This window comes from Tauraco erythrolophus, chromosome 1 (assembly GCF_009769465.1).
Source record: "Tauraco erythrolophus isolate bTauEry1 chromosome 1, bTauEry1.pri, whole genome shotgun sequence".
Classification (NCBI taxonomy): domain Eukaryota; kingdom Metazoa; phylum Chordata; class Aves; order Musophagiformes; family Musophagidae; genus Tauraco; species Tauraco erythrolophus.
Window position 1 is genome coordinate 115215939 of NC_141465.1, and position 27401 is coordinate 115243339.

Below are 27401 nucleotides of genomic sequence, written 5' to 3' on the forward strand. Positions count from 1 at the left end.
AAACCTGCCATAACCTGCTGTATTATGAAATGCGTTGATTGGGGTTGCTCCATTTGTGCCCGTGGCAGATAGCTGGGCGCTATGGGTGATGCCGCAGGACATGAAGTTGCGGTAAACCAGGGTGCCATGCCCAGGAACTGTCCTTGTGGTGCCTGGTCTGGTTGAGGGGCCAATGGCGGAGCATTAGGAAGAACACGTTCTGCTGTAATGGCTGAAGTAGCCGGTTGAGATGCAGAAGAAGGGGAGGCTGTTGGGGCGAAGGGTGGGGGACGCTCCGATGCTTTGTCTTGTCCGGAGGAGTATTCCTGCAAAAAATCACGAGGAGGACACTTGGGTTGGACATAATCTCGCAGGGAGGGGTAAAGCTTCTGTGCAGTCCCCACAACTTTCTCCGTATCTGAGGACAGCGGGGGCACAACTGGTGCACTACCCATGGTCAGTCCCCTTTCAGATAATTCATCATCCCCTTCAGAAACTTCACTTGCGGATTCATCAGAATCTGGCAATACCTTGTCCTTCCTTTCTACCATCCATTTCTGCATTACATCATATACAGTTCCCCAAATACGTAGCAGACCGGTCAGGTTCTTTCGTCCAAATACTGTTTCATAGATTAGCTTATCCCCTAGCTGCTTCCACGCTTCTGAGCTAAAGGGGGTGTTGAGGTCGGTCAGGCATTCATGCTCTGCCGCCCAATCTAACAGCTCACAGAGAGCTTCATCACTTATTTTAGCACCTGCAATTGTCATTGCAGGTTTGAGAATGGAAAACATCGTGCTTTCTTTTGTGGAGCTTTGTCCCATCATTCTAATTTGCAGTTCATCCCTTGGAGCCCCGTGTACGGAAGCACGTACCTTCAGATCTTAGTTGTGGCTGGATCACGTCGGGGTCACCAGTTGTCGCAGCTGGAAGGCTTCAGGTGGCTCCAAGCAGACCAATGTTCTAATGCAAAGGCTTCAGGCTCTACTCTAAGGAAGGCCCACACTCCTCCAAGGCTCAGGAGGAAATGCCTCACCCTTAGGAGTAAACGCCCTGCCTTAAATAGTCAGGAGTCACATGGTTTGCTAGATGGGTCAAGGCTATTGGTCACTTGACCATCCATCTCCCAGAGTGATTGGCTGAATGCTACAGCACCTGTTTCAAGGTAACTTTCCCAGTGTAATGAGCTACAGGTGTTTCTTAGTTAGCCTGCATAGGGAAAGAACCTTCACAGGATGCTGCAGCAGCCAAAAGGTTTCTCCACAGTCATGCTTTGTGGATGCACCCTGGGTGAGCAGCTCGGCTGGCTGCAGTACGCTGCAAGCATGCTGTGGTTCACATTAGACCATCCCAGAACAGCCTGGTGGTAGGACACCTCCCATCTGTTGGACAACGCACATAACAGATGGGTACAACTGCATCTAGTAGGAATCTTTCTCTAGTGGCAGCATACTCAGGTGATAAGGGAACAACTTATCCTTGGTGCTGTCTCTAGGCATATCAAGGATAAGAGGGTCATTAGGGGCAGTCAACATGGCTTCACTAAGGGGAAGTCGTACTTGACAAACCTGATAGCCTTTTATGAGGACATCACCCAGTGGGTGGATGATGGTAGAGCAGTAGATGTGGTCTATCTTGACTTCAGTAAATCATTTGACACAGTCTCCCACAGCATCCTCACAGCTAAACTGAGGAAGTGTGTTCTGGATGATCGGGTAGTGAGGTGGATTGTGAACTGGCTGAAGGATAGAAGCCAGAGAGTAGTGGTCAATGAGACAGAGTCCAGTTGGAGGCCTGTATCCAGTGGAGTCCCTCAAGGGTCGGTACTGGGACCAGTGTTGTTCAACATATTCATCAATGACTTGGATGAGGGAACAGAGTGCATGGTCAGCAAGTTTGCTGATGACACTAAACTGGGAGGAGTGGCTGACACACCTGAAGGCTGTGCTGCCATTCAGAGAGACCTGGACAGGCTGGAGAGTTGGGCAGGAAGAAATTTAATGAAATACAACAAGGGCAAGTATAGAGTCTTGCATTTGGGTAAGAACAACCCCAGGTACCAGTACAAGTTGGGGACTGAACTGTTGGGGAACAGCACAGGAGAAAGGGACCTGGGAGTCCTGGTGGACAGCAGGATGACGATGAGCCAGCAATGTGCCCTTGTGGTCAAGAAGGCCAATGGCATCCTGGGGTGTATTAGAAGGGGTGTGGTTAGTAGGTCGAGAGAGGTTTTCCTCCCCCTCTACTCTGCCCTGGTGAGGCCGCGTCTGGAATATTGTGTCCAGTTCTGGGCCCCTCAGTTCAAGAAGGACAAGGAACTGCTTGAAAGAGTCCAGCACAGGGCCACAAAGATGATTAAGGGAGTGGAGCATCTCCCTTATGAGGAAAGGCTGAAGTAGCTGGGTCTCTTTAGCTTGGAGAAGAGGAGACTGAGGGGGGACCTCATTCATGTTTATTAATATGTAAGGGGTGACTGTCATGAGGATGGAGCCAGGCTCTTCTCAGTGGCATCCAATGATAGGACAAGGGGAAATGGATATAAGCTGGAACGTAGGAGATTCCGCTTAAACATGAGGAAGAACTTCTTCCCAGTAAGGGTAACAGAACACTGGAACAGGCTGCCCAGGGAGATTGTGGAGTCTCCTTCTCTGGAGATGTTCAAAACCCGCCTGGATGCGTTCTTGTGTGATCTGATCTAGGTGGTCCTGCTCCGGCAGGGGGATTGGACTAGATGATCCTTTGATGTCCCTTCCAATCCCTAACATTCTGTGATTCTGTGATGAAATGAGGTGGCTGATTCAAGTTTCTCCTTCCTGAATCCCCAAGAAGGCAGTGTTTTGCTGCAGACCTACACTGCTTGTCCAAAGACTGGCTGCCAGCATGCTGCCAGCAACAGAGAGATGTGGTTTCAACTGTGGAGGCCAACAAATTGCTGTCCATAGATGAATCTCTAAGCAATTGAAATGTGAATAAACCAGCTCACAGTGGAAGGAGGCACTGGGTCCGTCAGTGACCACTGTTTGGAAAACAGTAGGTGTTAATATGCCCAGAAGTCATTTGGGGCAATTAATAGCCCCATAACATCCCTTGACAGGGCACGTGGCAGCAAAACTGGTATTTTCTTCCTCTTTAGGAGTTCTGAGGTGTTTGGCAGCAGCTGTGGCCTCCACATCTTGCTCCACATTCAGGGTCATCTCAGTGAGTCTGCTGAAATGCCATCCTTCCTGCAGGGACTGGCAGATGTTCATAAGAAGCTGGGCATTGGCAACAAGGAGAGAATGAAGACGTCAATAATTGGTGGCTTTTCTAGGAGAGGGCTGTACCTGGCAAGTTGACTTGGCTTCTGCCTGGTAGAGGCTGGACCTACTCTCACTCAGCAGCACAGCCATAGCATTAATGCCCAAATTGTGTTTGTGTCTTCCATGGCTTTTCCTGTTGGCCTGAGTCTGGTCTGCCTCTTCTCTGCCTCCCAAACCCCATGCACAGGTCCCACAGGAGGGATGCTTGGCATGAGGCCCTCTGACCTTCTGTGTCCTAACCTGGGGCACTGGGTGGTCCTCCAAAACAGGCCTTCTCCAATCCCATCTGCAGGGTGTGCTTTTGGTGGTCGTGTTGCTTGTGGACACAACGTGACAGAAACCCAGGGGATGAAATTGTGATGGTCAGGTGTGGAAAACCATCTGCTGGGGAGCCAGAAAGAAAGGGGCTGGAGCAGTGCCGTGCCAAAAGCTCTGGGCATGGCAGGGTGAGGGAAAAGGAGAACCAAAACATATGGATGTTTTAGGACCAGATAGGCTAAATTAGGGTGAGTGGTTGGCTTTGCAGAAGCCACGTTCAAAAAGTTTCAAGCCAGCATGGCAAGGAGGGCGCTGACCTGCTCTTGTTGCAGCCCTCACTGGGCAGGCACAGGCATCCTACCCAGCACACACCACTTGCTGCAGCAAGGTTTTGCAAAACTTTCTGTTTTATAGCTCTGCTGAAAGCAAACAGATGGCAAATTAGCCCCCTGCCATGTGTTGCACCAAATTCAAGGGTGAGGCTAAGGTCATATAATTTATATATTCTTCTGGGCTTCTTGAAGTTAAAATCATTCTGGTTACATCAATTTTTACACCCACACTTGCTGTATCTGCAGCTTTGCTTGGCCTTTACTCATGTGGTGGGTTGACCAGGGCTGGATGCCAGGTACCCACCAAACTGCTCTGTCACTCCCCTCTTCAGCTGGACAGGGGAGAGAAAATGTAATGAAAGGCTCATGGGTTGAGATAAGGACAGGGAGAAATTATTAATTACCATCATGGGCAAAACAGACTCGACTTAGGGAAATTAGTTTAATTTATTACCGATCAAATCAGAATAGGATAAGGAAAAAATTAAAAACCAAGTCATAAAACACCTTCCTCCCACCCCTCCCTTCTCCCTGGGCTCTACTTCACTCCTGATATTCTCTACCTCCTCCCCCCGAGCAGCGCAGGGGGACGGGGAACGGGGGTTGCAGTCAGTTTGTCACATGTTGTCTCTGCCACTCCTCCCTTCTCAGGGGGAGGACTCCTCACACTCTTCCCCTGCTCCAGCCTGGGGTCCCTCCCATGGGAGACAGTCCTCCATGAACTTCCCCAACACGAGTCCTTCCCATGGGCTACAGTTCTTCACAAACTGCTCCAGTGTGGGTCCCTTTCACAGGGTGCAGTCCTTCAGGAACAGACTGTTCCAGCGTGGGTCCCCACAGGGTCACAAGTCCTGCCAGCAAACCTGCTCCAGCATGGGCTCTGCTCTCTCCATGGGTCCTGCCAGAAGCCTGCTCCAGAGCAGGCTTCCCTTGGGGTCACAGCCTCCTTCAGGCGTCCACCTGCTCCAGTGTGGGGTCCTCCACATGCTGCAGGAGGATCTCTGCTCCACCATGGACCTCCATGAGCTGCAGGGGGACAGCCACCTCACCGTGGTCTTCACCATGGGCTGCAGGGGAATCTCTGCTCTGGTGCCTGGAGCACCTCCTCTCCCTCCTTCTTCACTGGCTTTGGTGTCTACAGAGTTGTTTCACATATTGTCACTCCTCTCCTCTGGCTGTTGCTGGTGTCATCCCATTTTCTTTTATCTCTCTCTTAACTATGTTATCCCAGAGGCACTACCACCATCACTGATGGGCTCAGCCTTGGCCAGCAGCAGGTCCATCTTGGAGCCGGCTGGCATTGGCTCTATCAGATATAGGGGAAGCTTCTAGCAGCTTCTCACAGAAGCTGCCCCTGTAGGCCCCCTGCTACCAAAACCTGGCCATGCCAATCCAGTATAACTTATAACCTCTGGATTTGACTCTCTCAAGCCAAAGGAGAACATGGGATTTACAAGGCCAGTCTCAGCTTCATACACCATCATCTCATCTCGGGTTCCTTCCTGGTGCGCTCCTCAGCTTTTCCATTGGGCAGTGTACTGACAGGGACTTCTTCACCCCAGCTCGAACTCAAGGCTCTGGAAGGAGCCATCTCAGCCAGCATCAGTGCCCACTTCACAGATGTTACAAATGGGTGATGGGTCTTCAGCTGGGAGCCCCCAATAAAAAGCTGCTGTTAGAAAGAAATCCCTATCCACAATGATACTGCAAGAACTTGCAGTGTGGTGGTGGCAGTGTTTTCAGCTGTTTCTTAATATGGGTTTTCACATACTGCAAATTGATAATTAATTGCAGCCAGGAATATATCCTTCAGCTGCTGGAAGTCTGCAACCAGCGCTAAGAAAAATAGCTCACTCATTGAAACTAGTTTGCAGTTTCCTGCTCTGTCACCTAATAAAGAGCCAGAGCCAAACAGACTGGGTGTAAATGCTTCTTTATGGCCAAATTTCATAATTCAGCATACACTGTAATATAGTCTATGTTGCTTGAATGAACTCCATTCACCTACTGGAAGACTTTGAGCAAACACCAACAAAATACTTAGCAAAACAAAAATGGAGGTGAGCAGCTGTTGATATTCCTTCTGGTGCAGAAATGGATGGAGGAGCCACTGTGTGCAATGGCCATGGCATTGCTTTTGTCTTTGGCTGGATGAAGGTCAGGAGCAGTGTGCTGCAGAGGGGCCGGGTCCACCAGAGCCCAGCCCTGATGAGCAGCTGTAGGGGCTCTTGAAAGCCTCTTGTATGGCCCTGTAGTTTTCTCCCATAAGCAAATCTAAAGATTGTAACAGCATAATATATTAAAAAAAAAAATCTACTGTTTACGGCTGATCTGTTAACCAGCAATAGCTGGCCAGCTTCAAAATGTGAGGATTTGAGACGGGAGCAGCGGTGCTGTCAGCAAGACTCCGGGGAGCCGGGGGGTGCACCACCTCCCAGCATACCCTTCTGGCACCCATGGGAACCTTTGCCTGTGTCAGACGAAATTATATGAGATTCTTCATTCCACTGCTTCCATCTTGCTGTTTGTAAGTTTTAAAGTGTTTTAAAACATTAATGTTAAAATAATTTCGACTCTAGTTTTCTGTTTAACCAAATATAAGCAAATAACTTACATGTGATTTGGGCTACTTTGTAATTAACGTTTCTAAGCAGGAGACCAAGTCTAATTGTGTCGTCCTTTCTGCAGTAACTAACTCCTTTGCCATGTTGATGCTGTTTGCCACCGACCTACTAAGCAGACAGCAGAGAATGCCCTCCTGTGTCTCAATTTACACCTTGGCCCAACCTGGTTTGACTCCCCCGCTCAGGAAATTAAGAAGTCGAATGCCAGGTCAGGAGTGTGCAAAATAAATCTGATATGAATGGTCGTTTATTTTGCTGTGATATTTTGTGGTAAGATTATCTCAGGGAAGAGAAAAGTACTGTTCCAGATGAAAAAAGAAGGCAGATTTTTGTTTTCATTCAGTTTAAAGCATCATAATTCCCACGTGTCCTGTCTGTAATCTTTTAAATAGGTAAATTTTTTGCTAGCGCTTTAGGGTAAGTCTCATTATCAGCAATTTTTACACCCTGCCATAGTTAGCTCTGTCTCACTTGCTGCTGTGACCGGTTCCTTGTCTCTAGTTTGCACAGAGTGTTCTTGCAGAAAAATCCTGATCAGGGCATGTGCTTAAAAAACACTGGGTTTTATTTTCCATTTTAGAAGAAGCTGTCCACAGATCAGAGTTCATCCAAATAAATTCCTGGGTAGGCTGGCTTTGAATTTGAGCTCGCTGCCTTTCTGAAAGTAAGCTTTACCCCACGTCGCACAGGCCAGCATTTCCATACTATGGTTGGGAACCTTCGTCTCCCTCTCTTTTATTTCTTTTGCTTCTCTATAAGAACAGAGCAAGACTTAGAGATGCTTTCCTACGTTGTGTTACATCTTCCAGGTTTATGAAATTAAATCCACGATTCTGCTTTGGGCGATGGGGGAGCCGACCAGCTAGTGGAGGCAGGAGAATGGGAAATACTGGCCTGGAGGAAAGAAGGCAAATACATACCCCAAAATTGCAGCAGTAACAAATACAGCAGAACAATAGGGAAGAGCCATAAAACAGGAGGAGAAGGGATAAGAGATAGAGACATTCCTTTCCTGATTGGAAAGAGCGTTCAGTGCCAGTCGTGTGTTACTATTTCTCACACTGGACAGGGGCTGGGGGGGGCAAACCCTTCTGCAGCAAGAATGAGGAGTGAGTGCTGCATGTCTGCTTCACAAAATCAGGTTTTTATGAAGAATAAGAAGATAAAACGCCTGGTGTGTTTGAGGGGCAGGGTGATTGTAAAGATCAGAAGAGTTTTCCTTCCTACTTGTCTTCCTGTGCAGCCCAAGGTTATTCAGCTAAGCTTTTAATACACAAGTGGGAATTTTGCTGAATGACTCACCAGTAGAATTCTTTATGCAGTTTTTTTTTCTCCTGTCTTTGTCTCCGTCTCCTTTTTTTGTTGTTGTTGTTGTTATTGTTTTAACTACCTGTGAACTGTGATTCAGTGATAGTTTTTTAAAGAATAGGTTGCTGGTGTGGAATGAGGTCGCTCTGGTCAAAGAGATGTTTTGATTTTTTTCTGGCCTGCTTCCTGGGCTAGGGGATGGAGCAGCAGAGAGAGACACTGGTAACAGCATGAATTAGCATCTGATTCCTGGGCCGTCTTCTGGGTGGCATTAGGGTAACCGCATTTCTTTTCCATGAGAAAATGAAATCGGAGTCTTATTATGGGCAGCTTGTGAGTAATGCAACTTAAGCAAAATTTGAATAGATTTTTTTTTTTGTCAAAAAAATGAGGTAATTGGGAAAAGAACAGGCACTGTCAGGCATTTAAACCCTCCAGCTCTTTTTACATGAAGTGTAACAACGCCAAACTGAAAGGTAACTTCTGCTCCCTAAGATCAGGTAAGAATTTCAAGAGCATCCTCAGAGCCACAGCCGCTGTAAACCTTTAAGTGGATGCAAAGCATGCAAGCAAACATTAGAAAGCAGATCCAAGAAGGCCTTGAGCCCCAAACCTTTAGTTATTTTTGGTCCCCCCCTCAGCTAACAGATGATATTAATTCATTTTTACTTTCAGCTACTGCAGTTACAACATTGATACACCTGCAGAAGGTGCAATATTGCATCTTTGGGGATTTTTATGCTTCCAAGCACATTTACAGCTAACCTCCGCACAGCTGGGTGACTTGCAGAGGGAAATCAGCTGTAATGTGTGCTGGACGTATCAGCGTCCTCTGGCTTCTGCAGGCGTTACTGCTTCCCCTGCTGCCCCAGTCCATCTACTGCTCTAGGAAAAGAAAGCATCTGACTGTAAATACAACAAGATCTCCTTCTCCTCAATGACATTCTGTGTATTAGGAAACATCATCTGGCAGATATTTTCAGGAATCTCTGTAACAGCACTTGCCGACACCTTGAGTAAACTCCGATGCTATTTGTTGGTCAAAGCCACAGATGTAATTTATGGCATTCTAGAGCTCTTCCCTGCAGATCCTTTAGCCTGTTTGATCTAACAGGAGAGAGGGCTGAACCCACAGGGCTTGCTTCTTAATACCCCATCACTAAAACAGGTATTTTATCATCTAAACAATTTAGAGTTTCTTCTGCCTGAATCCATCTGTCCTGCTAGTTAAAAACTAGTGTATGAAAAAATAACTTTGAGGTAGTTGTTCCCCATGCAAATGGAATAGTCCTCCTTGAGTAACCAACAAATCCTCTGAAGTTTAAAATGTATTTAAAGATACAACTTAAATTAATATTGAGGGTTTCAATTTATTGAGGGTTTAATATGGAGGGTGGCTGCACAAACCCTCCTGGAGAAAATACTCTTATTTGAGATTTCACAGCATTTTGTCATGGAGTGAAAATTTTTCAAGCAAGAAGTTTTTTCCATTTGTAGTCTCAAAATAGCAAAAAAAGGTAATGAATTTTGACAAAATGTACTGCAAGTGTTATTTGGTGGAAAATTGTGGGTCTGTTTTGGTATCTCAGTCAGAAAGATATTCTCACTCTTGAAGAGGTGTGGTGTCCCCTTAACTTTTGTTGTTGAACATTGTTGTGTCTAAGAACGTAAAATGGCATCAGGATGGTCAACAACTTTTTTTTTTTCTCTTGGAACAGAGTGAACCAAATGGCCAAACTGATGCCTGCTGTTGAATATCCTCAGGTTAAATTCAGCTACCATGTTTTGCAGGAGTCAACATAAATATACAAGAAAGCACATTTGCAATGCATGAACAAGATCGGTGCGGTAAATGCTGCTATTCTGCTCATTCCAAATCTTCCTCGCTTTGCTTTGGCCAGGTGCAGCATTTAAGTGAACATGAAGTTAGAGACGTAAGGTGGCTGTAGGCTGGATCTTTACTCTGGCTTTTAAAATATGATTACTTTGCAACGTAATGGCTGGTTTTTGCTCTTTTTGGGGCACTAATAGCTAGATGTCCTTTTCTCATAATTCTTGTTTTCATAACGAGTAACCTCCACCCTTTCTGTTTTGTTCAATCCTGTTCTCTCAAACGTCTGTTGTAGGCAAGCGCGCGCCTGCGCGTGTGCAGAGCATCCCCGTTGCAAAATGTCCTGCTGAGATCCTCACCGGCTGAAAAGCGTTAGAGCTGCTGCTGCGCTCTCAGCTCCTCCGGCGAGGCCAGCCAGGGCTGTCAGGTGCTACCGACCCCAGAGGAGAAATTGCATTCATTCAGTGAATATTCCAGTGTGTTGCTATTGAAGAGCAAGAAAATGTAGCTCCAAAAATCCTGGAAGGGAGCCACAGAGTACTGGCTGTAGGTCTTAAATGTTTTGTTTTGTTGCTTATAGTATTTTTTTTTTCCCCTAAGGCTCTCATATTGACCTACAAAATTTCTAGGGCACTTGGATTTCTGGACTGAAAAATATTTTTAAAAAATTGAAATAGAGCCTTTACTATTTTTTAAAAAAATAGTTTTGTAACTATTCATTTTGTAACCTCTGCTATGTGCAGAAAAAAAATGCTTGGATAGTGTAAAGGTCTCATCTGAATTAGTCCACAGTGTTCTGTAATTTTCTCATGCTTAAGGACGTGGGCATAAAATTACTAACTGGCCTGGACAATGCCCTGCCTAGGATCACATGCAAGATGATCAATTCTTTTAAATTTGGTTATTGTTTTATTCTACTGTAGAAGATATCTTGATGTATGCATATATTATTTATATCTGTATTTATGTTTGTATCATTATGTTTCAGTTAACTGTCTGATACAGATCTTGGGCAAATCAAGGTGATTGATTTCTTGAATTCCAATGTTTTAATTTTTTCCAAGCTTTAAATCAGTGCTCTCCCTTAAACTGTTGATTACAGACTAGATTTTGGTATATTATGTCTTATACTTAGGAGAATTTTTGCATGCTGAATAGTACGTGAATTGTCCATCCACAAGCTGAGTCTGGGACCTGGGCAGAAGAAATAGAAAACTCCACAAAGATAGAGGCTCAGAGAAAGCACTTTCTAAAAGCTGCCTTCTTTTTTCTTATGCTTTTCCACCAATGCTTTAGAAAAATGTCATTTGTAATGTTTCGAACAAGCCAAATCTCCCTTTGGCAGTCAACGAAAAAAAATATTAAATCCAACTGTGATAAGGAAGGACTTAGAAAATCAAATGACGGGGGAAAAAAAAAATATCTCAGTCTTCCTCAACAGATCCTGCTGTTGAAGCTGTGGCGCTTGCTAGAAGCCTGAGCGTGCCCTCAGTCAGCCACCTTCTCTGTCAGTGCACTATTAGAAAACCTTTCCCCTAATCCCGTCACTCACTGCTGTTGTGGAAGCCAGCAGGCTCACCAGCAAATCCACCCGCTGTTATTTTTGTCCTATTGAGAGCGCTGCCTTATCGGACATCATCAAAATGGCTCATGTGCAACGTGAAGAGCAAGTGGGTTTTACCAACCCTCATGTCAAAACTAAATATGGATTAAATTGCACCCTGCCAGCACAGAGCGTGCATTGTGTGGCTTTGCTCTGCAGCACCCAACCTCAGCTCGCTCCGGGCCTGATAAAACTCTAGGCGCTCCCGTCAATACCCTGCTTTTTAAAAGGGCGAAACAAAGCAGCAGTGTCTGCACTGGAATATGCTGCAGGTAGCGATCTAAACCCCCATCACCGAAGTCCTCGAGAGGATTAATTTAATGCATGAAGGTTGTTGCTTGGAGAGACCTCATAGGAATGCAAACCGAAGGCCCTCAAAGAGCCCGCAACAAAGGGAAAAGCCATACGATCTCAAACTCATGGTAGGATGAGGAGCTTTGGATTAAGAGCTTGGTCTACATTGTAGAAGAGGCCGGAAACACTGTTGTACTGAAAAGCAAGGCAAGCAGGGAAAAGATTTTGGGGTGTGTTTGTGGTTTTTTTTCTATAGACCTTTTTTAGAAAGATAGTTGGCTAGAGAATTGCAGCCTTGCTAATGACGTTTATATACATTTATATACCATCTATCTGATAGGATCAAATGGCTATGCAAGTTTTATGATCACACACACCATGTGTTTTGAGTTGTCTTTTGTTTCCAGATAAAATAGCCTAAACACCTGTTTTTCAATTCCTGTTTTCTTCCTGATTTTTAAAAAATTTTATTTGTGGCAGGGGCACACCATTGCGATCCTGGCAGTGCCGAGAGGCACGCAGCCACCTTTATTGACACAAGGTGACCTGCCAGACATGTCATGTGCTGCTTTGCAGACTCGCAAGTGTTTAAGTGGACTACAAGGATGATCAGGGGGCTGGGCATGTGGACTGTTGCCATTTTCGACAGCCTCAGCAGAAGACAAGCAGAAGACTGCTCAGGAGAGCAGTGCCTGGGCACAGTTGCATAAGGACCTTGCTCTTCCTGGAAGGTGCTCCCCAGGTAAGCTCTGAATTAGGTACTTAAAAGACTGGAGAAGTAAACAACAATACCCAGAGAAGAACCAATGTGGAATTCACTAGACTAAATTAGCAACAGGGACAGAGAAGCTTTGGATCTCTCTCAAACTTTCCCATAAAAACCAATAGTGCTACAAATTCTGCACCAGAGACAGTCTGGCTTTATGTTACCTACTATCCTTATCTGGATCCAGTTTCCAGTCACTGCTGCTTATGTCTTTCCCATTAGAAGCCACGTAATTACATGCAATTACCAAATTACTCTTTCTTCTCAGTCCTCTACTCTTGTCAGTCCAACCATGCCATCCATTTCTTAACGATTTAAATTCTATGACATCCCATTTGAGCAACATTTTCCTGAGTCTTTTGAACATATAAACCTGGACACTGTCTGAAAAATGGCCTTAGTAATCACAGGTAATTAGCTTCTCTATCGGTGTTCTCTAATTCCCTCTTTCTTCAACCAAGGTTTGAAACCACTCTTGGCTGCTGCAGTGGAAGACAAGTGCAGGCTCTGTTGGTACTAATCAGGGGCCACGATTGTCAGGGCATCCTCTTCTGTTTCAAAAATACAGCTACTCTCATTATTTAAGTATCTGTCTTGTCTGAAACAGTCTACTGTGAGGAGTACTTGGTTTTCTTTTCAAAGACGTTATGCAGACAGCAATCTGTGGTGCTCGCTTTTTTTTCTCCTTTCTTGAGAAGCAAAAATTTTGAAAAGATTTTGAAGCACCATGATTTTAAGGATCAATGTTAACTTACTGCCTCGTCAAGGTCCTCCAGCTTGAAGAATGATGCTACTGTTAAACAGTACGTGTCTCAAGACAAAGATGTACCAAATTATACTGTAATTTTAATAAAATTAAACCATGATGGAATTCTAAAAATAATAAAAGAATTGATCACTAACTTTGTAGAGAATGCTATTATTAATTTGAGATCAACAAAGCAAGCCTGGTTCACGTAACATTTTATTCACAAGTAGAAAAAGTATTACAAAACGCTTTATACAAGATTTTAATTTACATTCCTTAAAGGAGTATTTAAAACAGCACTGTAAGTCCCTAGACATGGTATGTGGGCAGACTAAATGCGGTGGTAGTGTATGTTTTCTATTGGCATGTACAACATTGCTTGCCACAGGCAATATAAAAAAGACCAATTTGGTTAAATAAAGGAAAAAAGTATATACACAATGTACACATATATTTAAAAAGCAGTCTCTTCATTTCCCAACCCCCCACCCCCCGCCTTCCCAATTTGCTCTCAAGCTTTCTGTCACCCATTTAAAGAAATGAGTATTTTTCTCTAGAGTTGCCGGACAAAACCAATCATACAAAGTGTAAATTCCAATGGGAAAACATACTTACTGTGGCAGATGCTGGCAAAACTTTTGAACATAGCATTTTAAAGAACTGTTATTAGTGAAAAGCTAAATCTCCATATGTTCCAAGAATATCTTGCCATATACTGAAATGCACGTTGGATTTTTTCTATTTACAAAGTATATACAAAGAAGCATACATCTCTTCATGCACATGTAGTGAAAAATAACATTTTGTCACTTCTTAAATGTACGAAAGTTTCCAAAGAAATTATTCAAAACTACTCTTATTTGAATATATACTTTAAAGTATTTAGCTGAGTAATTGCACTCCCTGTATAAATGCGTACTATTCTGTCAGTGACCAAATGGTGGTATTTACTACTTAAAAAAAAAATAAAAATAATCACTTACATAATTTCTTCACATACTTGAATTTGATAACTGTTAATCATGATTTTTGCACACATGAATAATCTCACTGGTTTTACCTGAAGCATCTTACTACCTTGGCTGCCTATACTGGCTTTAGCTATTCTTGTGCAGTTTCGACTTTCTACTGGGTTCATCAAAGCAAAAGTCTTTTTCCATTATGGAATATGAATACTGTCTCAACGTTTCCATTGCCACACAAACCACGCGTGGAGAAATGAGCAATATTTATTGTAAACTGGCATTTGTTTTGCTGATTGCTTTGCTTTTGTCAAGGCACATTGGGTACTTTAAAGAATAATTGCTGGAGTTCATCACTGACAAGTTTGAGCCTGTGGAATGCAATGAATCAGTTGAGGTTACTGGGATTACTCACGGAAGTGAAAACTATTTTAGGGATGAAAAATGGCTGCAGAACAAATGGTATTATGGGATGCGGTGCAACAAACGGCAGTTAAAAAAATCTTAAAGAACTGCAGTGAGGGCAGAGAGCTGATACTAGGCATACATGCAACTTGGAAGATTCAATTCAGAGGTATTTTTTGTTAAATGTTATGAATTAATTTTGTGTGGAAAAATTTACACAATACTACAGTGAGAAGGACAGAATGTCATGAATGAAAAGGCCTGCCAAATGCACGAATTAGGTCACCATGAGGCTTGACCCTTAAAAATAACGCATTACTAAAAAATATTAGTAATAGTCTCATTGTATGAATACTTCCATGGCACATCTGCTATAGTTTGACATTTTGACGTGACAGTTGATTACATTTAGTTCAACATCCAAAAATTACATGCTTTAACAAGTGCTGTATTCCAATACTGAGACAACCAATTAAACACAACATCCCAATCCATACGGCTGACTTTTATTAAACTAAATCTAATTTAAAGCTAATCTCCTGCTATACAATGCCCCCTCCCACAAATGTAATAACTGGATGGAGGGAACTTCAACCATACATATTGTAACATGCAAATTTGTTAACTCTCCAAACTAGCTTATTGACTATAATGTAATATATAATAAAAGCTTCAGTTTATCAATAGATGATCCTTGCATAAATAGAAATGTTTAAGTCCTTCAACAGCAGGAAATGGGTTTAAAATTAGAACCAGCCAAAAAAATCCTAATGCATGCACAAATCTGCAAGCAGAATAACTGGCAACATCTTGTCCCACGCCTTCTGACATCTGTAGCCAGATTTAAAATACCCACCTAAACACATGGAAGTATTTATATTTCTTGCTGTATTTACATATACTTTTAAGCTCACTCCATCAGATTTTTTGAGAATGTGAGAGAACAGAAGGTTCTTTTTTTTTTAAGAGAGATGCAAAAGGTCATAAATCCACTTTCAGTATTCTCCTAGAATGCTCCTTTGAAGTTTCACTTTACAGCTGTTATGGCTCAGATGCAACAGCTCAGAAGGTGTGAAATTATGCCATTTTTTTCCAGCTGATTTTGAAACCATGCAACATTGAAGACCAAACTAGTCTGATGAGAATCAGCAGTGGAGCATTCAGCTTTCGTGCTGAAAGAAATAGCTTGGTTTCCTAAAAGAAAGTGATAGAACAGTGGTTACATAAACTCATAAAAAACATGTATGTGCTTCTATACTTGACTAAAACACTAAAAAAATACAGCTTACTGCTTGCTGTAAAAATTCACCTAAACCTGAAGACTGAATCTGTATTAAAACACTCATTAAAAAAAATTTATTTTATTTAAACTTTTATTTTATTTATGTGCACATAAATAAAAATATGCTCTCTTCTGATTTTATCGAGTTATTATTTATTTTGCAATATAATAATATTTCTCCTCTTGAAAATGTCACCTAAAAGTAAGGCTTGGTTTACAAAGAGTTAACAATTGCACTTCTGTGTTTTCAGAACATGTATATTTTTTGTTAAATACTAATTACTTTCTACTTATTATTTAAGAACAATATGAAAGTGGCACGTAAACCAAATGGAAGAGGATCTAAGGAAGGCAGTTTTGCTTCTGCAGATAACCCAAAATTTTCATAATTACAGATAGCATAATTTTCATAATTAAGTTTGGTGGATTATTAATATTAGCAGCAACTGCTTCTGTTCGTGCCTCTGTGTACATGCTTAGGAGACTATTTCGGCTTTCCAGCCACAGCCTGCATAACCCTTGAGTAAAAACACCAGCACACGTGCCATAATTTGGGATCCTTTCACAGATTAAAGTTACTTTCAATGGTAGAAAATGCCATTTTAAAAATACAGAGCAAAGCTAATATTCAAAAAGATACAATGATGAAGCAGTAGCAGAGTGACTTTTTATGATGGTTACATTGTTAGGCGGTAGAGAGGATTGTTTATCACCTCGTCTCATTTTGATCTCAGACCTGCGTTTCCTCTGACCTTTCACAGATTAGGTTATATTTTACGGACAAACTTATGGAATGTTTTGTCTGTTTATGCTTTATTTACAATGAGCAAAGACAAGTCCTCAGTTCTTTCCTCATAAACAAGGACTAGCCTCACATAATAGTTTGGTCATAAGGCTATTAAACTGATTTTTTTCCCCTGAAATTTAATGAAAAAACCCAACCTGATAAAAGCTGACTTATCCCTGTATTCTGATCCATATTATCTTAATATTACAGTATGAGTAATTACACCTTCCAAATTCAGTCAATGACTTAAAAATGTGAAACTCCTGGATCCCTTGCATAGTTTTAATTTATTTCAGCAATAGCTAAGTGTAACCTATGGAGAAACATAAAACATTTTTACAATTCTATTTTTATCTAACTCTACGTGCCTTGAGTACTCATTCTCATTCCTTTGTAGTCATGTTTTTTACCTCTTTATCAGTCTGTAGAGTCATTTGCTGTTCCATTACGCTTTGTCTTTGGCTGGGTTTCAGCAGCCGCCAAGTTCTGAAGTGAAGAAACTTCTACGCATGTTCTATGTTTGGAGATTTCAAAGGACTTTGCAACGTTTCCATCAAGAGACTTAGCTGAAATAAGTACTTCACTTAGTTCCTGGTTATTATCTAACTCAACAGTGGCTGCATTTTCAGTCTCAGGAGTGCAGGATTTTGCAGGTCCTCCAGCCAGTTCTGAGTATGATTCACAGAAAGAGATGCTGTCACAACAAGCTGAGTTTTGCATAAGAGGCCAAGCATCTGAAATGTCTCCACAGGTGGAGTGGGAAAGAGAACCAAGGAAGGTAGGAATCATTTCTCCAACAGAATCAGAAGCCCTGCAAAAGGATAAAAGACACATGGTTTCAAAAGCATTTAAGAAAACATTACCAGTATTGTAATTATTGTCATTAGTAATTATCGGTATTTCAAAAAGGTTTAACAGGGTTACATTAAGTTAATACTCTAGAGGCATCCTGTACAAACAAATTCTTTTGAAAAGGATTACAGTTTGTTCCTCATCTGGAAATGAAGAACACTCTGGAGAACACTACTAAAGAGAAAGAGGATGCCTACAGCCTTTCATATTGTGAATTCAGAGTTCTAGAAAACATGAACTACAGTTGTGCTTGTTTATAGTCTAAAGAACAGAAATATGATAAAAATGCCACAGTAGTGTTCAGATACAGAGGCTGTTGCAAGGAGGAAGGAATTTATTTGTTCTTAATGCATGGCACAGGAGGGTGTTAAGACAAGATATAATAGGCTTAAACTGCAGCAAGAAAGATGCCTGGGAAGACTGTGGAATCTCCAACACTATGGTTTTTTTTCTTCCAAATAAACCAGGCTAGACAAATACCTAACAGAAGTAAAAGAAGTGAAGTGGATTCAGACTGGGAGAAGGGAATAGACAGCAAGACTGCTTGAAACTCCTTCTATCTGCATGATTTCACATTGAACATGCATTCACTTTACATTTTTCAGTTTGTGCTGTCAGCCTTCGAAATGTGAAAAGTTTTTCTCCTAGTCTCTTTCATGTGTAAAGGATATAATATTAAAGAAGGGCAATGACTTTTAATTCTCACAAGGATTATTTTTATTTTATGGAAAAGGGAAGAAAGTGGAAGTAGAAACTCGTATTATCTACCTCAAGTGTATTTGAAGTGCATGATGACACTGACATGTCTGAGCGCACTATGAACGCCTATCTCTGTTGAAAGCCCAGTAATGTTTTCATACTATAGCATACCAAAATAAGTATTAACAAACTCAAAAAGATACACTAATACGTTATATTTCCAAAAATTGCCTACAGATTTATAAAACTGTAGAGGCTATATTAAGTCTGATATACAGTAATAGTTTACGTGACACAACTCACTCCACATTAACATTGCCTGTAATAGACTCTAAGCAGCCTTACTTGTTTCCAAAACATGATGCTTTAATAGCTTTGATATACACACAAAGCATTCTCATAGATGAGGCCAAAAGTCAGGACATTGCACCACAATTGAAGGAAACACATTATTTTGGCAAAGGAAATCGGAAAACTCCATTTCTACTGGAAGGAACCACGGGATCTTTGATGTCGATATAGCATGGATATAACATTTATTTTTAAAGCCTTAACCAAAAATGCCTCACAAAGTACACAACTCTCAATTTGTCAGTCTTGGTGGTATAAAAGGATGACTGAAGCTTGCCGGTATTTAAATGAGTTGTTATAGAAAATTTAGGTATTTCGTACCTTGCGCTTAGGTCACTAAGTCACCTTGCATAAGCAATACCTACGAAGAAGATGCCTCTACATTTTTAGTTACATTTGGCCATAAGAACAAAACAGCTGGAGACCAATTTAAACCCTGTATGGAAAAAGATTCTAGCTAAAAGAAATAAATACATCCTGTGTTGAAATCTGTAACCAGGAAACTCTGAATGACACCATAAATTTTATATATTTAGCTCATGGCACTGCTGTAGAAATAACTGATCTACTACTGTATTTTTATTCAGCTGATCAGGAGAAAATAATGGTTAAAATCTGGTAGAAATTCAGAAATACTAGATATTTCAAATCTCACAGTCATTAAGAGTTTCTAAAAAAAGAAAATCTTCATGACAGTTCTAAACTGTACCTTAATCCCCCCAGATTCACAGGTTTATGCAGCATCTTGCTAACCCATAGCAGAAGAGGGGGTCACTGTAGCCTCTAACGTACCAAGAGGAAGACTATCTGCTTGCAAGAGAAGTCAGTCACTACTTCTTCAGAGAAATTGAAGTCAGCGTTTATTAAATAATACTTAAAATAGATTTTTTACCATAAACCTGGTTTTGCACAGAATGGGAGGATATGGCTACAGTTCATAAAAATCCCTCATTCCATTCCAAACAGCTATTGGATCTGTATAAATATTGATTTGACTGCATTAAAAATATTTAATGTTTAATAGACATTAAAAAAACTAAGTTACCTTTCATTAAGCGTAGTCTGTGAGTGGAAAGCACAACTGTGGCTGCTGTGCTCCATGCTACAGGTTTCATCACAGCACAGTGATGGAATCAAGTGAACTGGTCCTAAGGAATGAAAATTAATTTAATAATGTTAAAAGTGTTAAAGCTCTGTATAAACTTAGACTCTGTACTCTTTCAAACTTGAGTATTAGTTTGCCAGTTACATTATAATATATGGATCCGGGAAAGAGACTTCTTTTTGGAAAAAATGGATTCTTTAATTTATTACTTTAAATTCGAATTACTTCTAAAAGCCGAGTCCTCCCTCCAGGAGCAAGATAGATACCAGTCATGAGCATCTGCTGTTTAAATTAATTTGCTTTTCAATTAGATATGTGTGAGAGGAAGTACCACATTCTGAGTTAATGTATTAGGATGATATTTAAGCCTGTGCTCTTGTGTTAAATTAGGTATTTGTTAAAGTCATAAATGCATCTGTTCTGATACGACTTCACAAAATCTCAATGATTTGAATTGCTCAGGTTGTTAATGTCCGTTAGTGTTCATATCACGTTCTTAGATACTGTTTGGTAAATCCTTCACGCTAATTTTAGTCTCAAAGCCAGATGCAGTGCTATTTTTATCAGAAAGAAACACGATAAGACATTTAAAGCTTGCTTTTTTTTTTTTTTTTTTAAGTGAAGGGTCATTGGAATGGAAACAGGAAAAAAATCATAACCAAATAGCTACTTAGAAATTCTATCTGGTTATTGAGAAATTAGCCTAGCACAAAGGGTAGTTTGACAATGTTAGCTCTGTAAAGTTAAATGTCACGACTGAAGTGTTAGATAAATGTGAGATGAATGTCCATCATATCATAAAGTCACCTTTAGTAGAGATAACATACCACATGTCTGTGATGTGCTTCTCTGGCACTGGCAGCATGTCCTGTGGTCATATTCATTTAGCCGTGGTCTATCAAAACATGACAATTCAGAGCCATTGTAGTGAATGTCCTGTGATCTTAGAGACCCTTTGGAGAAAATGAATAAGAATATATATTACTAAAGATAAGTTTTTTCCTGTTCAGAGCCTCCTATCTACATAGAATGCTTAAATGTCATACTATACAGGATTTCCAGACATTTCTAACTGAAAGATCCACAATGATCATATGGTTTCATGTAACGCAAACCACAGATTTTGCAACAAACCCTAGAACAGCTGGTTCAACTATAGCCTCTTCTAGGAAGACATCTGCTCTTATTTTGATGATTTGAGAGTATATGTTATTCACTGTTACATTTTCTCAGTGTTCAACGATTCTCAGTGATTCCCATCTGAAATTTTCCACATTCAGCTTTCAGCCACTGGGATTTTGTTTATGTTATCTTGAAGAGCTTTATATTAACAGCAGACTTCCTTTAATCTGTATAATTGTGGGCCAAGGCAAACATGTTACTAAACTTCACTAACTGAAGTTTGAAGATACTATGTCTGAATTTCTCAGAACTTACATTGTAAAGCATCTTCTAGGTTAGGAACAATTCTTACTTTCTCGATCTTTTTATTTTTGCCTTTGCTGTAAGCACTGATAACACCAATTCTTCCTAGGTATTACTCTTGTTTGATATCCAGGGTTCATTAGATGCTACAAACATATTTTAATAAAAGTTTTTTAAAATCATAAATGGGGACTAGAGTGCTTCTGACTTTTCTCTTTCTTAATTTAAGAGGCAGAAAAATGTTTATTATAAACAAACAATTAAATTGATGATCTGTTATGGATTTTTTTTTTTAAATTTACAAATCTAACTGGCTTAGGCATTTAATTAATGTTGAATATGCCCATAAAACCAAAATTGTTAATGACAAATCTACTATCTACACTGGCCACATTCATTATCTTGATGAACAAATTTGTGTTTCACAATAGCATGTGATGCACAAATCATCCAAGCTGGTATTTCCACATTGGCATTGCAACCCTATGATGACATCCCAGCTTGGATCACGAATAGTCCAAATATATCTGTGCAGCATCTAACAGAGTATGGCACAGAATTAATGCAATTGGACTATTTCTGGACATCTGCACAGCCTTTTCTCAGTAGAAGCTGGAACATCTACAGTGTACTGGTAAACTTGTATGGAGTCCTGGGCTTCTGCTAGCTTGTTCATCTCAATGCTAAACTTGCTTGAATGCTGCAGACATTTCATTACTTTACGTACAGAGAGATCTGCCAAATTAATACCAGTATATAAACATTACAAAGAAATAGTAATAACCGGAAACTCACAGCTCGGTTTCTTCTCCATAAACTGTCTCTTACAATAGATAACACAAAGAATAAGAAGAGCTAAGAGCACTGTCGCAAGTGCGCTGCAGATAACAGCTGCTAGAGCAGTGTCTCGAGGACTGGAAGCAGTTGAAGGGATCTTCACAAGATTTACTTTGGTGGTACCTGAAATATAATTAAATAATAATTAAGATCAACTCTAAGCATTTCAGGAATATAGTAATGTAAATGGAAGTCTGGGAAATAGAAGAAGTTTGTAGCACAGCAAAAAAAGGACGTTCCATCTGCTAATGTATAAACATTAGTCGCACATATAAACAGAAACGATTATCAACATTATGAAAAAAAATCTTGAAAAACATATATTGCAAAATGAGTGATAATGAGTGGAGATGCACACAAACACATTCTGACTGTCCATGAGAATGGGATCGGATCTTCACCATGAATACAAAGACTTCTCAATTTTTAATGTTGGATGACTTTCATATGGAGAACATTTCCTGGTGCATAGTTGAGAAAGCTATCCACTAGAGGGAGTCACAAATACATGATGAACTTCCCCGAATAAGGAAACTTTCTGAGAACCGAGACATCCACAGAAGTTCAAACCCTGTCAAAGGTACCATTTTGCTTGGTTGCGTATGTCCTGACACCATGGTCGTTTCCGGGATCAGACCTAGGATTTCAACTGTGGTAACTTTTTTTGTTCAGTGGTAGTTTTTTAATACAGATAATATCTCTAATAAAAATTCAACAGATTGACTTTATATCCATATTGGTAAAGACTTCAGCAACGTTTCTACCTTTGAGAAACATTGTTACTTTTAGGTGGAAAGTGAAAAAGATTTTTAAAAGTATCAAAACTTTAACTACAACTATTGAAACTATTTTAAATTACAAATAGTCTTTTAAAATTAAATTATTTTTAACAACTTATGAATTTTGATAGCTCATCTATTTCAATCTACTTTGAAGTACATATTGATTGAATAGTACTTAATGAGAAAAAGGAACAAAACATTGAGTATTTCTCTGACAGCAAATTTTTAAAAAACCACAAACCATATTTTATTAACTTATAAAAATAAGTTAAATGTGCCTATTTACCCCAGAAAATCTTTGGTTAAAATCTAAATACTATAATTTCCTAATAAATGGTCCATGCAGTCATATGTTTAAATTGGGAGATAAATGGCTGTCAGAGTATATTAAAATCACTAATCAAATTGTACATACATACAATTGTTTGATATCTTAACTTCAATATAATAATAGCAGGAGAGAACTTATTTACTAGCTTAGTTAGTGCAATCAATGGAATTGTATTACTCAGGAATAATTTTCTGAAATAATTATGGTATTTTCTCTACACACATCAAACGTGGGCACCAAAGCATTTACAAGACCATATTGCTCTGTTATAATGGCCAGATTGTCAAAAAACTAGGTATTTTGAAAATCAAATTAATTCCATCCAATTCTAATTCTTCAGACCACTTAAGACCAAAGAAAATATTAACTTCTAGGAAATAAAGAATCCAAAATTTAAAAAAATACACCCAACATATTAAATAAAAACAGTTTCTGTGGATTGGAGTATAATGCATTTGTCGTTAAGTGGGGGAATATAAAAAAGTAGAGAGGTCAGATCATGGCTACAATTCAGAAGAAAGAATGTTTAGTTAATTTCCTGATTTCAACGTGAAGAGAAACAAGCGTTACTGCATTTCCATCTGCTCAAATATTTCTCTTCACCTTCGATTCGTACTGTCGTGTTCCACTGTCACATCGAAAGTGTGAAGAGCAAATCTAAGGCAGATCTTTTTTATATCCTTTAACTTGCCAGATTGAACAGAGTGGAGCTTCTGGAGACAGTCCAACAAAGGGCTACAAAAATGATTGAGGAACTGAAGCCTCTCTCCTATGATGAAAGGTTGCAAGAGCTGGGAGTGCTCAGCCTAGAGAGACGGTGGCTCAGGGGAATCTCATCAATGTGTGTAAATCATTGAAAGGAGGTTGCAAAGAGGACAGAGCCAGGCTCTTCTCAGAGGACCAGAGGCAATAGGCACAAACTGAAACACAGGAGGTTCCCTCTGAACATCAGGAAACACTTTTTTAACTGTGAGGGTGACTGAGCACTGGCACAGATTGACCAGAGTGGTTGTGAAGTCTCCCTCCTTGAAGGTGCTTAGAAGCCATCTGTCCACGGTCCTGGGCAACCAGCTCTAAGTGACTCTTCTTTGAGCAGAGGGGTTGAACCACATGATCTCCAGAGGTCCCCTCCTACCTCAACCATTCTGTGAATATGAGTGATTAAAATACAGCAGAACTCAAAATTCAAGTCAATAAAGAGGCTGAAGTCTCCTATATGAACCAGAAATACATTTTGAACTCTGTCCTTGTACCGAAATGTTATCACTTTCATTATCATACCAGATAGTCTATCTATTATTTGTGTTACAGATAACAAAATAAAATTCCAATTCAGGGTCTCAGGTACTTTTCCTCTTAAATAATTATTACCTGTCCTTCTCTTAATGTTCTTCTATAATTCCTATTGCTCACAGAGCCAAGTTCTATGACCTCTTTTCCAGACCTCCATTGTTATTTGAAAGAAAAAGCAACCAGTGTCATAATCTTTTTGTCATAACTTGAATGCTCTTAGCAGGAGCACTGCAATCTTCCACAGAGAAAACTCTTCACTTAGTTTCTAGGATTCTTGCAGCTGTAGTTTTAAGTTTATAGTTTTAACAGGCTGCAGAAATTTCTGCATGGTATGTAAAGTTCCAGGATATAATTCTGTGAGAAGCAGTAAAACTATATATATATATACACACACACACACATATATATAAAAGCGCTATTTGTATACAGCAAGATGTGCTGGCTTTAGCTTGAAAAGCAAGGACTGTGCTTGGTATTAGGTTTTCAATTTTAGTCAACTGCCTGATCTAGTCTTTAGAAGGTTAAAGACAGCCTGGACAAGTATTTAAACGCAAGACAATAAAAAAAAAAACTGATCAGAACGTCTTCAAATATTTTTCATATCAATATACCTACTTATATCAATGTACCTACCTAAAAGCACTAAACAGTTCTTAGAAATTAGGCTTTCATAATTAGTAGAAAAAATAATTGTTAATTTTGAAAAGAAAAATAGAACTTTGAAAGGAAAAATAGAACAGGAGCACTGGAGGTCGAGCTTCTATATTTTGTATCTCTTCATTTGCCCACCAAATATATCTATTTGCAAGTGTAATTACATATTACATATGCTGGGAAATTATGAATGAGATATATTTCTTGAGTGCCCATCAGCAATATCCAAACTGGAAAATCAGCAATTTTCTTTTAAATAGGGATAGCAAAAGTTTAAATTTATTTTAGCTGTCTAGGTATTTAAGATGTATTTTATATTGTTGGGGTTTATTTATTTCTTTTTTAACTTGAGAAAGCAATTTTCTGTTCCTGAGAATGCCTAGCACTCATCTCCACCTTCAAAGAACTTTTTGGAATAGCTACTGTGAGCAGTCCATTGTATTGTAGCTCTAATTATAATGATAGTGATCTCCCCTGCAGAGACCAACATTTCAGAAGTGGTTTGCTATTGTAGAAGTGGCCCGTTGGGCATTGCTGAACTCTGCTTTCAGTGTTACTCAGATGTGTACGCATTTTCATAAACTCTCTCTTTCTTTTCAGGCTCACAGACTTAATGGTCCCATTTCAGTAACGCAAGGAGGTGCATTTTAAACCTTAAACTTGCACTTATATCTATTAAATGATGACATGATTAAATTTAAATACGTAATTAAACACTTCGTGAATTGGACGTGATACATTAAGGAAGGAGGGAGGACGTGCACACTGTTTTACGACTCTGGAAAGCATGTGCATATTATGCACAGTAAAAATAAAACAAACAATACATTTTATTTAAGAAATAGATTTCTTTCCTAAGTCTTAGTTCCAATATATTCTGGAAATGTGCTAGCACTAAGGAAGAATTACCCAAAATACCAAGCTGTCTCCTGCATAATTTTGAGCAGTAAGCCTAATAGACATTCTTCCTTTAATTAACCAATAGTACATTGTAATGTCAATATATGCAAAGGTGTGGTTCTTAAAAGCAAGTAAGTTTCTGTTAATCCAAGATAGCTAAACAGGAGTAACTCAGCTAATACGGAACATATGAGTCCCAGTTGTACAACTATAACTTCTGCCAATAAACAGAACAGTTGAAGTTTTGACCCATTATACCAAACAACCAGAGACAGGACAAAACGTAAAAAGACTTCCTTTAGCGCTTATTTCATGGGTTTTTTTCTCAGATGTTTTTTTCAGAACTATGACTAGTTACAGTCACTACTGGAATCAGCATGCCTAAAAGAAAGCTTTCTGTGGTGGATAAACCATGTGAAAACAGAACTTGCAACATTTTATGGTTCTTCCATGGATACATTATTAATCACAATATATAATTAATAATATAATAAATAATACAATATTATACAAATCAATATAAATACATCAAATATAAATCATATAAATATAATATATAATATAATAATATAATAGTTATCAAAGTTGAGGAGGATAAAATGTGGAATATTATGTTTGGGTTTTCTTTCTTTCCATGGCAAGTCAATGCTAACCCTAAGAGGATTTACTGAATAAAATGAAGCTAATCAAAACTCCGCTTAGGTAGCGATAACATGGTAACATTGGACAGAGTGCCATTTTTTACCATCAGGATTGAAAATAAAAGTAAATTAAAATTGTGTTAATTGCTGGAATATGGGTATTTCTGGTCAAAAGAGAGGAAAGGAACATTTGCCTATTGTAAAAAGTATTTGCTCATTACCTTTACATCAGTTCACCCAAGTCAGTGGTATCATCCTTAATTTTGCAAGAATTAAGGGCTCAGACATACCCTCAAGTTACGATAATTTAACAAGTTACTGCCTGTCAGCTGAACTCCAGTGGCTATCTGTATGTGTGCTCTTGATCCATGGAAAACATAAAGCAATGTATCTTGAAAGTCCTTCATTTTGAAAAAAGTTTAAAAGATGTTTATGTTCATCTAAAAGTAAAAAGGCAGTAGTTCTACCTAGTCCCCAAGAAGCAAAAGAATCTATTATGTATAAACATGATGTGCATATATATAATTCAGATACTACATGTATTATATATGTGTATATATATGTAAAAATACACGTGTAATATATACTATTGAGCATTTACATCAACAGAAAGTAAGTTGTCCTGAGTATATTTCTGAGTCTTTACAAAGCAGCAGATTGCCTCCCTTCTCCTGTTCTTTCAAGTAGGAAGTAAGAAACTTTATTAAACATTGCTGTTGGAGACTGTGGTAAACACTGGAGAGAGAGAGAGAGCCTCCCAGCATCTGTAAAAGGACAGCCATTTGCGTGCATGGCCTACATCCAAGAGTTCATCATGTCAAACCACATCTTTCAAATGTACTCCAAGTGCTGACTTTAAAGCATTTAGTTTCCAAGTTAGTGCCCTGCAATTTTTTTGTTTTATTTTGCTGGTTTTGTTATTTTTTTAATAAATGTACCAAAAAGCCCTAGGGGAGAAAATGACTATTCAAGTATTTATCCATTGTTTGGAAATCCTGTGCTTATAAATTAAAAGCTTTGGAATTTGATTTATTCATTTCCAAGACCATTTCT

General features: G+C 39.7%; 1 protein-coding gene across 1 annotated transcript in view; it reads right to left on the minus strand.

Annotated features, from left to right (window-relative positions):
• Window positions 1–16895: 16895 nt before the first annotated feature.
• Window positions 16896–27401, minus strand: part of TNFRSF19 (TNF receptor superfamily member 19) — a 47113-nt gene continuing 36607 nt past the window's right edge. Inside the window, exons 5-8 of the mRNA XM_086613334.1 lie at window positions 21706–21870; window positions 20313–20438; window positions 19426–19528; window positions 16896–17289 (exon numbers count right to left, since the gene is read on the minus strand). Of these exons, the coding sequence (XP_086469460.1) occupies window positions 16896–17289; window positions 19426–19528; window positions 20313–20438; window positions 21706–21870 (788 nt within the window). The remainder of the gene's footprint in view (window positions 17290–19425; window positions 19529–20312; window positions 20439–21705; window positions 21871–27401) is intronic.